General features: G+C 43.0%; 2 protein-coding genes across 11 annotated transcripts in view; both read right to left on the bottom strand.

Moving 5' to 3' along the window:
* The window catches only part of arhgef1b (Rho guanine nucleotide exchange factor (GEF) 1b), a 56,660-nt gene extending 43,016 nt beyond the window's left edge, over positions 1–13,644 (bottom strand). For 3 of the 4 annotated variants that reach the window (XM_036941866.1, XM_036941875.1, XM_036941879.1), the window contains exon 1: positions 13,295–13,644. The gene's annotated coding sequence lies outside the window, so the exon portion shown is untranslated. The remainder of the gene's footprint in view (positions 1–13,294) is intronic. The other variant, XM_036941888.1, reaches the window with a different exon arrangement.
* Positions 13,645–14,464: 820 nt separating this feature from the next.
* Positions 14,465–17,560, bottom strand: part of LOC118938391 (ETS domain-containing transcription factor ERF-like) — a 63,495-nt gene continuing 60,399 nt past the window's right edge. For all 7 annotated transcript variants that reach the window (XM_036942175.1, XM_036942190.1, XM_036942207.1 and 4 more), the window contains one exon: positions 14,465–17,070. In XM_036942175.1, the coding sequence (XP_036798070.1) occupies positions 16,238–17,070 (833 nt within the window). In that variant the 3' untranslated portion in view covers positions 14,465–16,237. The remainder of the gene's footprint in view (positions 17,071–17,560) is intronic.

Below are 17,560 nucleotides of genomic sequence, written 5' to 3'. Positions count from 1 at the left end.
TCCATATATTTAAATGTACATATTTTTATTCCACCCCTTTAGATTTGTGTGTATTAGGTAGTTGTGAAATTGTTAGATTACTTGTTAGATATTACTGCACTGTCGGAACTAGAAGCACAAGCATTTCGCTACACTCGCATTAACATCAGCTAATCATTTGTATGTGACAAATAAGATTTGATTTGATTTAGTGAGTCCGCCAGATCAGAGGCAGCACCAGGGACCAAGGATGTTCTCTTGATAAGTGTGGATTGGACCATTTTCCTGTCAAAACGTAGCGAGTACATTTGGGTGTCAGGGAAAATGTATGGGAAAAGTACATTATTTTCTTCAGGAATGTGGTGAAGTAAAAGTAAAAGTTGCAAAAATATAAATAGTAAAGTAAATACCCCCCAAAAACTACTTAAGTAGTACTTCAAAGTATTTTTACTTAAGTACTTGACACCACTGCCCTTGTGTGACTGGTGAGTCATAATACTGTACAAATAAAAGCAACAGAGAACGAGGGTTCTACAATATCTATCAATCATAGAAGCCAGTCTTTCATCCCATATGAAAACATAAAGTAGGTGCATTTCTAAGTACCAAACATTCATTCATTGTGTCAGCTTAGGTCACTCTTCACCCCAAACACCCGGTCCCGCACAATAGCCTGTCTGGTCCCCTGTGCCACTTTGACAGCATGGCCCTGAAATAGAGCAGAGCCCTAAAGGCAGCTAGCTGTGTTTGTGCTCTTTTTATCTGGCCTTCTCATCAGGCTGGGCTTCATTACACTGAATGAGTCAGAGCTTCTCTGGGGTCCTACGGCCCTGGCCTGGCTCCGAGAGGGTGTCCCCAGAGGCGCCTGAGTAGAAAAGGAGCGGGAGGCACACAGACAGGAAGTGGGTGTAATTTCCTCAGGAAACATAGCCATTTCCTGTTCGACCTGTCTGCAAGAGTCACGTCGAGAGATCAAAGACGAGAGATGAAGAGGGGGGGGGGGGGATGGGGCACAAAAAAGAGAAAGAAAGCTAGAAAGAAGGATGGATCATGGCAGAGGAGAACAAGGTCAGGGGTCCGATTAAGAAGTGACACCCTTTTCTTTATTTGACCTGCGCTCATCACCTCTGTCACTCAGAAGAGGAAGTTGGCAAATATTACATGAACGAAACTAACCGAAGAAAGATGATTGAGAAACAGAGAGAGGAGTCGAGGTCACGTGGGTAATACTGAGATATGGTGTGAGAAGCACAGTGAGGCCCTAGTACTGCTCACTGCCATCATGTGTGCAGGGGGGGGGGGGGGGGGCGTATCAAATCAAATGTTATTTGTCACATGCTTCGCAAACAACAGGTGTAGACTAACAGTGAAATGCTTACTTACGGCCCCTTCCCAACAATGCAACGTCAACGGTGAAAAGGCGACTCCGGGACGCTGGTCTTCTAGGAAGAGTTCCTCTGTCCAGTGTCTGTGTTCTTTTCCCCATTTAAATCTTTTATTTTTATTGGCCAGTCTGAGATGTCTTTTTCTTTGCAACTCTGCCTAGAAGGCCAGCATCCTGGAGTCGCCTCTTCACTGTTGGCGTTGAGACTGGTGTTTTGTGGGTACTATTTAATGAAGCTGCCAGTTGAGGACTTGTGAGGCATCGGTTTCTCAAACTAGACACTAATGTACTTGTCCTCTTGCTCAGTTGTGCACCAGGGCCTCCCACTCCTCTTTCTATTCTGGTTAGCGCCAGTTTGCGCTGTCCTGTGAAGGGAGTAGTACACAGCGTTGTACGAGATCTTCAGTTTCTTGGCAATTTCTCGCATGGAATAGCCTTCACTTCTCAGAACAAGAATAGACTGACGAGTTTCAGAAGAACGTTCTTTGTTTCTGGCCATTTTGAGCCTGTAATCGAACCCAGTTGTGTTGCTTCTTTAAATCAGAACAAAGGTTTTCAGATGTGCTAACATAATTGCAAAAGGGTTTTCTAATGATCAATTAGCCTTTTAAAATGATAAACTTGGATTTCCTAACACAACGTGCCATTGGAACACAGGCCTCTCTGTACGAGGCCCATAATAAAAAATTATATAAAGCCGTTTCCAGCTACAATAGTCATTTACAACATTGACAATGTCTACACTGTATTTCTGATCAATTTGATGTTATTTTAATGGACAAAAAAAGTCATTTTCTTTCAAAAACAAGGACATTTCTAAGTGACCCCAAACTTTTGAACGGTAGTGTATATTACTCAATGTCAACAGATTAAATCATCTAAGATAACTAGCTACTAGAACAGTTTACTGCCTGGGCTTGTAAGTATTTGTAGGGTTAATCAGTACATTTGTTTACATAGCAGAAAATAGTATTGAGTAAACAGAGATTGTCAATCACAAATCAACATAGGACCTAAATGGATGGACGTTCAAAAAGAGAGAGATATAAGACAGAAGAAAGAACCTCGAGAGACAAAGGAGATGAGAATGAATGGGCAAAAATGAGAGGGGAGAGACAGAAAGAAGTGTGTGTGATAGAAACAGCTGCGCTGAAGGTGGTGTGAATATGCCCTCATACCACATCCTCTCTACCCTCTTTGTCCGTGTCTCTCGCTCTCTTCCTTCCCTCCCCGTACTCTGTTCTCCCCACCTTCAACTCAATAATCTTGGTTGGTATGGCCACTCCAATACAGCCAAGCCACTCATTTTTTTTAACCTTTATTTAACTAGGCAAGTCAGTTAAGAACAAATTATTATTTTCAATGACGGCCTAGGAACAGTGGGTTAACTGCCGTTTCAAGGGCAGAACGACAGACCTTGTCAGCTCGGGGGTTTGAACTTGCAACCTTCCGGTTACTAGTCCAATGCTCTAACCACTAGGCTACCCTGCCGCCCCACTACCTCATGACCAGAACAGTAGAGACAATTGTCATTTAACATTTAACAGCCATAAGACTAGCAACTCAAAAAAGTCCTAACCCCTAGAACACCAGCGGTGTGTTAAATCCCCTGCATCTCATTCTGTCCCGATTGCCTATCAGTTAGAGGCAAAATATACTTCCATACCTAACAACTCCTTGGCATTACTTTCCATACCCTCTTTTTCTCTCACTCTCGCCATGTAAGAAGTCACTTTTTCATGCTTTATGGAAACATTGGATAGACGAAGGCCAATCGACTGTCATGGAATGGGTTCGCAGTGAGCCTCCTGCCTATTTAACTGCTTCCAAATGTGTGTGTGTGTTGGTGTGTGTGTGTCTGGATAGTAGGGTAATTGCGCAGGCCAAACACAGAGGCCTTTGATTACCATTTGGGTCGTGGAGAAACATTCTCATTCATTCAGAAGGCGTGTGTGTGTGTGTGCGTGTGTGCGCGTGTGTGTGTGCGCGTGTGTGCGCGTGTGTGTGTGCGCGTGTGTGTGTGTGTGCGTTGGCAGGCCACGTTTTACCACCCCTATGTCCAGCGGTGGCTGATGATGACTTGAGGACAGCAGCACATAAAGCAGCTATGTCCGGCCAGAGTGTTGGAAGAGCTTTCCCAGAATCCCAATCTGGGCTGGCTCTGAACATGGAGGTAGCAATACCGCCGCCCCTCCATGACGGTACGGCCCACATAACTCACCAACCATGCAACGCAGTCCTGCTGCATTCACATCCTCCATCTTAACATCGCTCTATTACTAAGGCACCATGAACCACATACTGCAGCTAGCATCATTATTGGACATTTCTGTTAAATTTCTCAGTGAAAATGGCCTAATAATTAATCTCTTCAGATTTAGTCATATAGCTCTGTTGCCCCCTTTTCTAAGCAGACTTTTTGAAAATAATGTGTATACAACTCATTCAGAGTTGTAAATGTTAGGATAGTGTAATGTCCTAGGGCCCCCTCTCGTTGTTTACATTAGAAACCTCATCAGCCCTGTTGTACTGTCAACATGGATGGTCAATTCAGGCTGCTTGCTCTCGTGATGGTGGTGTGTGTCTAAACCTCCACTTATCCCACCCACCCCTATCCCTCTCTCTCTCTCTCCATCCATCCATCCCCAAGGGTAAACACAGTCCATGAAGCCCAGTCTATTTTTTTCCAGCCTGACCCTGGGAATGAAAGAGCTCCTTCTCTCCCTCCTGTTCTCTACCAGTCTGACTCACATTCTGACTGAGGGGTAGAGCTGTTTCCATGTCACACCGGTCTGTCTGTCTGCCTGCCTGCCTGTCTGTCTGCCTGTCAGCCAACACAAGAGACACACAAAAACACAAGGCCTAACACAAAGACATAATACACACAGACAACTGTATACCACAAACACAATCTAATTGTACATACTGTATGTGCACACACATCTTCTCCCTACTAAAAGACTCAATCAGGGCTTGGGGATGTCACCACCTTGCACACATGTTCAGTTCCATTCCCCTGCCTCTACTTAGTGTATCAGAGGACAGTGGGTTGGTCCTGGACTGTTCTGAACTACATGGCTGTGCTACAGGGCTGACACAGCACACTGACAGACAGGGGAGAGAGATATAAGCACTTCTACTGTACAAGCTGACAGTAAACCAGAGCTACCTGTGTTCACCTGAGAATAACCCTGAGCTAGGCTACCTGAGAACCATCACCCACCCTGCCGTTACAATCTCCACTTATTACAAATAAACGTCTCATTTAACTGTCGTCTGGAATGCACACTAGGCTAATTGCAAACGGACATACAGTACGCACACACTGATGAACACACACGGTTCTTGGTTAGAAGGTGCTCAGCTTCATCTTGCTCAAGGCCAGGATTAATGCTGCTGCTTTCAGATCCTTCCTTCATGCCAGGGAGACACACACGCTGTTGCTTTCAGATCCTTCCTTCATGCCAGGGAGACACACACACTGCTGCTTTCAGATCCTTCCTTCATGCCAGGGAGACGCAGGACGGCATAGCACGCGAGTGGAGGACAGAGGAGCCTCTTAAATAAGAAGTTACAGGTCTGTGAGAGCCAGAAATCTTGCTTTTTGTAGGTGACCAAATACTTATTTTCTACCATAATTTGCAAATAAATTCATTAAAAATCCTACAATGTGATTTTCTGGATTTTTTTTTCTCATTTCTCGGAAGTGGGAAATCTGAGGTTGGTCGTTTTTCAACTCATTCCCTATTGAAGAAACAGTTGGATATTGGTCATGTTGCACTTGCTAATGCTTCCACTAGATGTCAACAGTCTTTAGAAACTTGTTTGAGGCTTCTACTGTAAAGGAGGGGCTCATAAGGGCTCTTTGAGTCAGTGGTCTGGCAGAGTGCCACAAGCTTGTGATGCTCGTTCATGTGAGAGTTAGCTTTTCTACAGACAAAAGAATTCTCCGGTTGTAACATTATTGAAGATTTATGTTAAAAACATTCTAAAGATTGATTCTATACATTGTTTGACATGTTGCTACAGACTGTAACGGAACTTTTTGACATTTCGTCTGCTCCTAGTGAACGCGCTTCGTGAGGTTGGATTTATTTACAAAACGCGCTAACAAAAGTAGCTATTTGGACATAAATGATGGACATTATCGAACAAAACAAACATTATTGTGAAACTGGGATTCCTGGGAGTGCATTCTGATGAAGATCATCAAAGGCAAGTGAATATTTATAATGTTATTTCTGACTTCTGTTGACTGCACAATATGACGGATATCTTTTTGGCTTGTTTGGTCTCTGAGCGCCGTACTCAGATTATTGCATGGTTTGCTTTTTCCGTAAAGATTTTTTGAAATCTGACACAGCGGTTGCATTAAAGAGAAGTGTATCTAAAGTTCCATGCATAACACTTGTATTTTCATCAACATTTTGATGTGGCGCTCTGCAAAATCACTGGATGTTTTTGGAACTACTGAACATAACTCGCCAATGTATACTGAGATTTTTTAATATAAATATGAACTTTATCGAACAAAACAAACATGTATTGTGTAACATGAAGTCCTATGAGTGTCATCTGATGAAGATAATCATAGGTTAGTGATTCATTTTCTCTCTATTTGTGCTTTTTGTGACTCCTCTCTTTGGCTGGAAAAATGGCTGTGTTTTTCTGTGACTTGGCTCTGACCTAACATAATCGTTTGTGGTGCTTTCACCGTAAAGCCTATTTGAAATCGGACACTGTGGTGGGATATAACAAGTTTATCTTTAAAATGGTGTAAAATACTTCTATGTTTGAGAAATTTTAATTATGGGATTTCTGTTGTTTTGTATTTGGCGCCCTGCACTTTCACTGGCTGTTGTCATATCGATCCCGTTAGAGGGATCCCGTCTACTCTGACACCGACAGAACACAACTGTGTAGAGTTTATGCAAATATTAGCATTGTAGCTCTTATCGCAGGGCTATGACTGTGTGAAATCACCTCCCCAGTCAGCCTATTGTGTGTATTGACATTCATATTGCACTGTAAATCAAATCAAATTTTATTTGTCACATACACATGGTTAGCAGATGTTAATGCGAGTGTAGCGAAATGCTTGTGCTTCTAGTTCCGACAATGCAGTAATAACCAACAAGTAATCTAACTAACAATTCCAAAACTACTGTCTTGTACACAGTGTAAGGGGATAAAGAATATGTACATAAGGATATATGAATGAGTGATGGTACAGAGCAGCATAGGCAAGATACAGTAGATGGTATCGAGTACAGTATGTACAAATGAGATGAGTATGTAAACAAAGTGGCATAGTTTAAAGTGGCTAGTGATACATGTATTACATGTATTACATAAGGATACAGTCGATGATATAGAGTACAGTATATACGTATGCATATGAGATGAATAATGTAGGGTAAGTAACATTATATAAGGTAGCATTGTTTAAAGTGGCTAGTGATATATTTACATCATTTCCCATCAATTCCCATTATTAAAGTGGCTGGAGTTGAGTCAGTGTCAGTGTGTTGGCAGCAGCCACTCAATGTTAGTGGTGGCTGTTTAACAGTCTGATGGCCTTGAGATAGAAGCTGTTTTTCAGTCTCTCGGTCCCAGCTTTGATGCACCTGTACTGACCTCGCCTTCTGGATGATAGCGGGGTGAACAGGCAGTGGCTCGGGTGGTTGATGTCCTTGATGATCTTTATGGCCTTCCTGTGACATCGGGTGGTGTAGGTGTCCTGGAGGGCAGGTAGTTTGACCCCGGTGATGCGTTGTGCAGACCTCACCACCCTCTGGAGAGCCTTACGGTTGAGGGCGGAGCAGTTGCCGTACCAGGCGGTGATACAGCCCGCCAGGATGCTCTCGATTGTGCATCTGTAGAAGTTTGTGAGTGCTTTTGGTGACAAGCCAAATTTCTTCAGCCTCCTGAGGTTGAAGAGGCGCTGCTGCGCCTTCTTCACAATGCTGTCTGTGTGAGTGGACCAATTCAGTTTGTCTGTGATGTGTATGCCGAGGAACTTAAAACTTGCTACCCTCTCCACTACTGTTCCATCGATGTGGATAGGGGGGTGTTCCCTCTGCTGTTTCCTGAAGTCCACAATCATCTCCTTAGTTTTGTTGACATTGAGTGTGAGGTTATTTTCCTGACACCACACTCCGAGGGCCCTCACCTCCTCCCTGTAGGCCGTCTCGTCGTTGTTGGTAATCAAGCCTACCACTGTTGTGTCGTCCGCAAACTTGATGATTGAGTTGGAGGCGTGCGTGGCCACGCAGTCGTGGGTGAACAGGGAGTACAGGAGAGGGCTCAGAACGCACCCTTGTGGGGCCCCAGTGTTGAGGATCAGCGGGGAGGAGATGTTGTTGCCTACCCTCACCACCTGGGGGCGGCCCGTCAGGAAGTCCAGTACCCAGTTGCACAGGGCGGGGTCGAGACCCAGGGTCTCGAGCTTGATGACGAGCTTGGAGGGTACTATGGTGTTGAATGCCGAGCTGTAGTCAATGAACAGCATTCTCACATAGGTATTCCTCTTGTCCAGATGGGTTAGGGCAGTGTGCAGTGTGGTTGAGATCGCATCGTCTGTGGACCTATTTGGGCGGTAAGCAAATTGGAGTGGGTCTAGGGTGTCAGGTAGGGTGGAGGTGATATGGTCCTTGACTAGTCTCTCAAAGCACTTCATGATGACGGAAGTGAGTGCTACGGGGCGGTAGTCGTTTAGCTCAGTTACCTTAGCTTTCTTGGGAACAGGAACAATGGTGGCCCTCTTGAAGCATGTGGGAACAGCAGACTGGTATAGGGATTGATTGAATATGTCCGTAAACACACCGGCCAGCTGGTCTGCGCATGCTCTGAGGGCGCGGCTGGGGATGCCGTCTGGGCCTGCAGCCTTGCGAGGGTTAACACGTTTAAATGTCTTACTCACCTCGGCTGCAGTGAAGGAGAGACCGCATGTTTTCGTTGCCGGCCGTGTCAGTGGCACTGTATTGTCCTCAAAGCGGGCAAAAAAGTTGTTTAGTCTGCCTGGGAGCAGGACATCCTGGTCCGTGACTGGGCTGGATTTCTTCCTGTAGTCCGTGATTGACTGTAGACCCTGCCACATGCCTCTTGTGTCTGAGCCGTTGAATTGAGATTCTACTTTGTCTCTGTACTGACGCTTAGCTTGTTTGATAGCCTTGCGGAGGGAATAGCTGCACTGTTTGTATTCGGTCATGTTACCAGACACCTTCCCCTGATTAAAAGCAGTGGTTCGCGCTTTCAGTTTCACGCGAATGCTGCCATCAATCCACGGTTTCTGGTTAGGGAATGTTTTAATTGTTGCTATGGGAACGACATCTTCGACGCACGTTCTAATGAACTCACACACCGAATCAGCGTATTCGTCAATGTTGTTGTCTGACGCAATACGAAACATGTCCCAGTCCACGTGGTGGAAGCAGTCTTGGAGTGTGGAGTCAGCTTGGTCGGACCAGCGTTGGACAGACCTCAGCGTGGGAGCCTCTTGTTTTAGTTTCTGTCTGTAGGCAGGGATCAACAAAATGGAGTCGTGGTCAGCTTTTCCGAAAGGGGGGCGGGGCAGGGCCTTATATGCGTCGCGGAAGTTAGAGTAACAATGATCCAAGGTCTTTCCACCCCTGGTTGCGCAATCGATATGCTGATAAAATTTAGGGAGTCTTGTTTTCAGATTAGCCTTGTTAAAATCCCCAGCTACAATGAATGCAGCCTCCGGATGAATGTTTTCCAGTTTGCAAAGAGTTAAATAAAGTTAGTTCAGAGCCATCGATGTGTCTGCTTGGGGGGGGATGTATACGGCTGTGATTATAATCGAAGAGAATTCTCTTGGTAGATAATGCGGTCTACATTTGATTGTACAGCTTTACCTAAGGATTGGGGATCAATGAAATGGGGTATCAGTCTACTCAATACCCAAGCTATTTTTTCCCAACATCCTCCTCAGAGTTAACAAACTCCAAAACATCCACGTGACATGCAGTCATATTCAGGTCCAGATTGGTCAACAAGTTTATTTGTCACGTCAAAAATGTTATTTGCCACATCAAAGTGTTATTTACCATGTATCTTTTTTGACAAAGACCCAAATGGTGTTCCATAGAAATCCTGGTTGAGAATGAAACAACTGAACAAATTAACAACGAAACAGCACAGCAGGTAAGTGAAAGAAATAGGTTTGGATTATGTTTTACTGGTAACGGGGACATGCGTAACTTTTGGTCAGTGTGGTGTGTGTAACCTTTATTTAACTAGGCAAGTCAGTTAAGAACAAATTCTTATTTACAATGACGGCCTACCCTGGCCAAACCTGTGGACGATGCTGGGACAATTGTGAGCCGCCCTATGGGACTCCCAATCATGGCCGGATGTGATACAGCCTGGAATCAAACCAGGGACTGTAGTGACTCCTCTTGCACTGAGATGCAGTGCCTTAGACCGCTGTGTCCGTGTGTGTGTTAACTATTTAACTGTACAAGAATGCTTAAAAGGCAGATACAATTTTAAATATCAGTTATCGGTATTGTTTTTTTGGCAAGGAAAATATTGGTATCGGCCAAAAAATGTAATATCGGTGCATCACTATCAAAAACACTGCATTTCAAATAGCCAGCAATAATCTAATGAATTCAGGGCTAGTGAAATTATACCTAGGTTAAATATAAGCCTTCCACAACCATAAGACCCACTTATTATTTAATTATTTAATCAAAATAGTTTAACCTGCTTTTTTTGCAATAATAACTGATCTGGTTTTCAAGTCTGTTTATGAAAATGCCCTTTTTGTTACAAATTTAACCAGAAACATGTCATTATTAGTGAATGTACCCACTTCTTGTAGCAGGCATTATAGAAAAGTAACACAGGTCTCATGAACAATCACTCAAGCACAAGCCCACGTGCTAGCGAGAAGCCAGCTAATCTATATATTTCAACGTTAGCCAACTTGGAGCTATTTGCTTGCTAACAAGGTCTAAAAGTTGAATTGTTATTAACACACCCTTCTGTCCGTCTCCAACTGTTTGAACGGCATGCTAGCCTGTCCACTTTGTTCAGATGTTAATAAAATCTAGTGGATATCTTTTCTCATAATGAGAACGAGTTGCCAATGAGAATTAAAAACAAATTCCTTATATAATGGTGTTTTAAGCTATGACAGTCTTTGGCTAAAATGCTGCTAGTGTAACGGATGTGAAACGGCTAGCTTAGTTAGCGGTGCGCGCTAAATAGCTTTTCAATCGGTGACGTCACTTGCTCTGAGACCTTGAAGTAGTAGTTCCCCTTGCTCTGCAAGGGCCGCGGCTTTTGTGGAGCGATGGGTAACGATGCTTCGAGGGTGACTGTTGTTGATGTGTGCAGAGGGTCCCTGGTTCGCGCCCGTGTATGGGCGAGGGGACGGTCTAAAGTTATACTGTTACACTAGCAGTATGTGGTACCGCAATGCGAACGCGAGCGACAAACTGAGCATTAATTTTCCAGAACCAACGTTCATTGATACTCCTGTTTCAGTAGTGTCTGCTCTGCATGCAATTTGCGGAGTTGAGACATAAAAATTATATAGTTAGAAAGGTTAACTCCTGTATTACAGTAAAATAATGTCTAAATGTGTTTCAGTCTCCATATGAGCCATTCTGTTGGACCAAACCTCAAATGCAAACAGTGAGTTAAAACCGCTTGTCAGAGAGGAAGCGATCTCTCATTTTTGTTGTTATGAGTGAGTGGCTTGGTGTTAGGGGGAGGAGCTGGACCTGTAGGGGGAGGGGCTTGGTGTGTGTAAGTATACACAGCCTCCGCAGAAGAAGCAAAGGATGAGACCAAAAAGACAAGAGAATAAGCAGACATAAACGAGAAATAAACAATACCTTGATTCTTGCGATACAGGCATTTGGAATATCGCGCCAAAACATGAATTCAAATAATCATATTCAATACATAGCCCAGCCCTGGTGTGTGTGTGTGTGTGTGTGTGTGTGTGTGTGTGTGTGTGTGTGTGTGTGTGTGTGTGTGTGTGTGAGAGATAAGAAGAGACGGTACCCTTTGAGCTTCAGGCAAGACTGCACTTGCAGAGGTAGAGAAAGAAAGAAAGGGATGACAGCAAAATGTTGTTGTTCCTCTAAGAGACAGGAAGCCTCTGTAATCCAGTGTCGCCGCTGACATATCACAACGCTCCAAGCCCAACTGCCGTTTCAGCATCACGTCTCATCTGATCAGTTCAGCTACAGAACTATTCCAAAACAACTACAGGTCAACCCACAGGCCCATAACAACAGACCATGGCTGGACTTGAGACAGAGTGCTGTTCAGATTCTGAGCAAAGGTCATACATAGCACCTAAAGCAAAATTTTTACTGATTCAGCATTCACAATGTTGATGTGTTATAGGCCCAATTCAGTCTCTTAGTAACATATAGACAAACTTATTTTTGGAGTTCAACTGAGGCTGCGAAACTAGAGTGCTAAATAAGTGTTGAACAACTCCTACTATGGATATAGGCCCAACCCTCTAGGTCTGATCATGTATATTTTTCTCTTGATCTTTGATCCCAAAATTTCTAAGTCACTGTTACTACAGTAGCTGGCTAACATCTGGTACTTTACCCTGCACCTTACAGACTGCTTTGCCCTGTGTACAGAGTCATTGAGCACTGGTCACTTTAATCATGTTTACATACTGTTTTAGCCACTTCATACGTACATTCTGTATTCTAGTCATGGCTCATCCTATACAACTACTGCTGTACCCGCCTTTTCTACTAATATACTGTCTATACCAGTTTATATATATATTCCGGACTTTGACATAGCTCATTCTGATATTTGTTATTTATTTGTACTTATTGGATTATGCGCATATTGTGGATTATTGCTAGGTACTATTACCACATTGTTGGAGCTAGAAACACAAGCATTTCGCTGCGATAACATCTGCATATCTGTGTACGCAATCAATACATTTTGATTTGATTTGTAGAGGATTAAACAGAACGATGGGGAGGGGAGTTAGACAAAGGGGAGGGGAGTTAGACAAAGGGGAGGGGAGTTAGACAAAGGGGAGGGGAGTTAGACAAAGGGGAGGGGAGAGGCAAAAAGGGCCAAAAGTGGGATGGATGTGTGTTTGTGTAGCTGCTGTACTTTTCATATAGAAATATAAAATAGTGTGATCAACTGGAGTGCAGGAGAAATACGCTACAGATAAGCCTACTGGTACAATCTCACACATCTTGCTATCAGTAGGCTATCTACTTTTTATAAAGATTAACAATCTAATCAGTATAATGATGTCTAAATAACAATCAGACGTTAGGGTGGTTTAACAACTAAATCAAACATGCGATATTAATGTTATTTGATAAAGTATACTTTTTTAGGTTTTAAATGTCACATTGGAAAACCAGGAAAAAAATACATAGGCAGGCAAATGATCGCACGTAGGCCTGGACGCATTGCTGGCAATAACTGCTATAGTTACTGAGTTACATTAAATAATAGGCTACAATGTCGCGAGTCATTTTACAAATTCCGCTCCTTGCAACATTTTTATGACATTACGGATAGCGATACTTTGTAGCCTGCTAAAAACATATCACTTGATTGAACAAATTAGCTAGCGACCTGACACGTACCCTTGAAATACCAGTATGCTTCAGCAAGTCTTGCTTTGTAATAAAATAGTTTTTAATTAACTCTAAAACACCTGATTTTGGGACTCGAGAGAACAAGGTGTTCTGCTAGACTGTAGCCAAACACAACATTCCTTTAGCTAGACGCTAACTAAAGGCTGTCTGGAGAGCTGGCTAGCGAGAGGCAAGCCTTTACTCGCGGAATAACTTAATTAATTCCCAAGTTTTTTTAAAATAAGTAACTAAGCATCGAACGTATGTACGTGTTAAATAGATTTACAAAATGTTTTAACGTGGTACTCACCTCAAAATACAGCAACAACAAAAAAAGACTGACAAACGTCTAATATGGTTTGCTGTTCGAAAGTTGTCGTATGTTGCTGGAAAAAAACATTGTACGCGGAAGTACAAATTCAAGTGCACAATTTCCCCTTGACTGAATTTTTTTATCTGAATAAACCACTGGCAAAGTAATGCATGACGATGTCAAAATATATTACTTTGATGTAATAATACAGTTTTCAATATGATCTAGTTAAGCCAAATCTGGTTTTCATGTAACTTTCCCCATCCCGTTGTTTCCTGTTGGGCTTCCATACAATATTGTGTTACACGGTATTCGTTCCCCTCGTTCACCCATGGGAGTCAACCGTATCAACAGTTATTCAATGCATCTTCAATGTGTTTATGTAGCAACATTTTAGTTCACTGATAATCTTTCCACACATAAGGTAATCTGTGTTAAAATATTATTTATGGAATTGAACACAATGTCAATTACTGAACAGTTTGGTATGGAACACTGAGTGCATCCATAAATACATTTATGTATATCCAGTAGAGGCAATGCTTTTGTTTCGTAAACTTCTGTTTCACTTAGAAATATGATCTCATATGTTTCACAATTCACAATTAGGCTATCACACAAAGTAATTCCGATTTAGGTAGTGTTGGCTGTTTGTGAAAGTTTAGGGCATGCACTTAGCTTGGTTTGTCATCTTCATTTCCCTTCTTCATATCCGGCCTTTACTACTGTGGCTCTGCTTCCACTTGCATCCGAAATTGCAACCTATTCACGTTATAGTGCACTGGTCAAATGTAGTGCACACTATGTAGGGAAAACTATGCCATTTTGAGACTTTTTAATCAACACGTTTAATAAAGGTAGGCGGCAGATTTTCATGACATAATATCCTTTGGAGAGGAGGCCATATGGCATACAACTCATTGAACTCAGTCAATTACACGTGCAAGAAAAATAAGACTATGGGAAACTATTGCCAATTGTTACTCATGCTCATGAAATCAAACCCTTCCATGATATAATGCAAACGTTTCTTGTAGACTAGATACATTGTAATATAGGTCCAGGTTCGCCACCCTGTGGAGAAAGGATGCTCTACACCAGGGGTCTCAAGCAGGCCTACTGTGTAAAGCACACACATTCACACAATGAGTTCAGTGCCAAGAACAGTCCAATCTCCAGAATAATGTTTATTGCTTTAGAAGTTATTAATATTTTTTTCTTATTTTTGCTCTTTCCATTTTTTCTCTTTACAATAAAACAAAGAAATGTGACATTATTTCACGGCATGATAATTTTGGATGTGTTTACACATACATTCACAAAGGAAAGAGTATTTACAGTGGTGTTGGTAAATGCCACACAGAGATCATGAAACAGAGATTTCTGGTAGAATCCAACAAATATAGAATTACATGACCTTTACAATAGGGCTTTCACACCTAATGTTACACCACCACCTGTTACAAACCATACCATATGAATCTGTACAATGTGGGGTAGTTAGGATGCACTCTGTGCTTCAAAGTGAGCAACGTGGAATGGAGAAGTTGGTTTGTGTCCCTAGGTGGTATTGAGATACTTTGTCCCTCTTGTTTTAGTTTCTACAAGGGGACCCATTGCCTAAATGTAGCCATGGATAAAAAGCTTAGTCTCAAAAATAATCTACTTTTTTTTTTTGGTAGTTGAAAGAATGTGCTGAAACCAATTTTACTCACATTTGAGAAATGACAGAACAGTTACACTGGGTGAATGCTAACTATAAAAATAACACTACCAGAATATTTAAACCCAAAGGGCATCTTGGAAAATGACCAAAGGGCACAATTAGCTGGGGTTGAGAAAATATGAGACAATTCCCCATATATGAGTCCTCCTCATAGAAAAAACACCTTTCCAGCGCAGATACTCTGACTGCTGTTCATTATTTAAAACTTTAATACACCTATACTTGTCAATTTCCCAACATTATTTAAATACGTAATTCAATCACACCAACACAGCTAGCTTTTATAATGTTGATAATAATTAAATGTAATGTACACCATAATAAAATATATACAATGAAATATTGATACAAATTCTAGATTTTTCCAGCTCTATCTTCCTCTCCCTCTCACTGAAGAAAGTTAAGCAATTGAAATTGGCATTAAACAATAACAAACAAACAAGTATGGAGTTAGAAATGTGCATTACAATACCAGAGCATTACATTAGCAGAGCAAAATGACTAATTGTTTGGATTTGGGGGATGATCATTTTTCCCAACAAACAACTAACTGTAGCAGCCTCCTATAAAGACCACCCGCTGGCAATGTTTGACTATGTTTTGAACAGAAAAATACATACCGGTACCCAAGAAAAGGAATCCCCAAAAAACTAAAGTAATATCTCTGTCAGATATAATTTCATGTGGCCATTATTGCAATTAATCTTATGTGTGTGTATTGTAGTGTTGTTTATTATTGTTATAGCATTATATTTAAATGTTATTCATTATACATTGAGTTATATTTATGCAGTTTGACGGACCCATTGCAGTAACACGGTAACATAGCACAGAACAACGTGCAATGCTGTTAAAGCTCAAAATATCACTGAAACCTTGAGACAATAAAATGTGTGGGAGAACATGAGTAAGTAGTACACATATATCTGAAACATGGAACACTCTCAGTAATGTCGAAATCAGCAAGCTCACTTTCTCAGCTATACAAGTCAACATGTAAAGAGAGAGAAGAAGGGTGGAGAAAGAGAAGAAGGGTGGAGAGAGAGAGCGGAAGGGTGGAGAGAGAGAAGAAGGGTGGAGAGAGAGAGGAAGAAAAAAACAGAGAGACGGGGCAAGATGGCTCAAATAAAGGACAACATAACAGATGAAGGGAGCGAAAGAGAGAAGGAGAGAGAGGAGGGAACGAGAGAGAGAGAGTTATCTATTAGAATCTATTAGCTCTGGATCAATTTTAGAGTCTCTGTCTCCCTGTGCCGTTCAACCAGAGCCATGGAGGGAGAGAGGGATAGAGGGAGGGACGGAGGGGGAGGGGTGAGGGGCACCAGGCTCTTGAGGGGATGGGGGGATACAGGGGGAGGGAGGGAGGAGAGAGGTGGCAGTGCTCCCCCTTTCTTCCCCTCCACCAGGATCTGTGATCGACCACTCAGCCTGGTCTCCTTGGTGATGCTGAAGTCAGGCTCGTTGTCTGAGCTGCAGTCACTCAGATCTGTGATCTCCAGGTCCGAGTCTGACTCTGGGTCCTGCTTCACCCCGCCTCGTCGCTCCGATGGGCTCTGTCGCCCCCCAGCACCACCACCAAGACCCATCCCTCCTAGACCCAGCCCTAACCCTAACCCTAGCCCCAACCCAAGCCCCATGCCTGAGGTATTGGTCTCCCTTCTCTCCCTCTCACCCACAGAGCCCCCGTTGCCAATGTCCGTCCGGCCCAGCGACAGAGCACCAGGGTAAGGAGGCAGGCAGAGTCTGGGCTGCCCACCTGCCGTGCCGTTAGTAACCCCGGTCTGGCCCGCTGCTCCTCTCTCCCCCCCTCCTGCCACCTCCCCCGGGGGGAGTAGGGAGGAGAAGGGGTGAGGCAGCTGGCCCAGGCTGGTCTGCAGCGGGTTGGGGTAGAAGTGGGAGGGGTAGAGGGAGCCTGGGGGCAGTTTGGGGCAGTTGTTGAGGGAGAAGGCCCCTGAGAGGTAGGGATTGAAGCCCCAGGGGTAATCGAAGGGAGGGTTGCGGGGGTAAGGACCCAACAGGGACGGGGGCTTGGAGTAACAGGGAGCGGCTGAAAGAGAACAGAGACAGAGGTTAGCTCTCTGAAGGGGTAAAGGTCTCCTGACATACCACATCCAAGCATGTTCACTAATTATGCTCTGCAATAATTAGCAATGCAAATCCACAGCTATGCGCTGGGTCAAAATGGGAGCGCTGTTGATTTGAATAGAACCCTGATCTTAGACTATATGCCTGCCAGACCTATTCACACATTCAACTGGTTCACAACAAATATTAACATGATGAGAGATATGCTCTCTGGCAAATTCAAATATCCTGTTAATAACAGAATAGTTATGCCACTGTAATAAAATAATACTGTCCATGAAAAAAGGAAAATGGACTGTGGTAAGAGAAATCCAGTTATTTAGAAAATGTGTCTGTTTTGGCCGTGTGTAAAGTCCAGGTGCTTCGTGAAGTCAACTAAATAATAGAAAAACACAACTCGCACACCCTGGCTCCATCATACTTGAATATACAGTTGAAGTCGGAAGTTTACA

Source organism: Oncorhynchus mykiss, chromosome 2 (assembly GCF_013265735.2).
Source record: "Oncorhynchus mykiss isolate Arlee chromosome 2, USDA_OmykA_1.1, whole genome shotgun sequence".
In the NCBI taxonomy this organism is placed as follows: Eukaryota; Metazoa; Chordata; class Actinopteri; order Salmoniformes; family Salmonidae; genus Oncorhynchus; species Oncorhynchus mykiss.
Note: the sequence above shows the minus strand (reverse complement) of the source record. Positions and strands in the feature narration are given on the sequence as shown.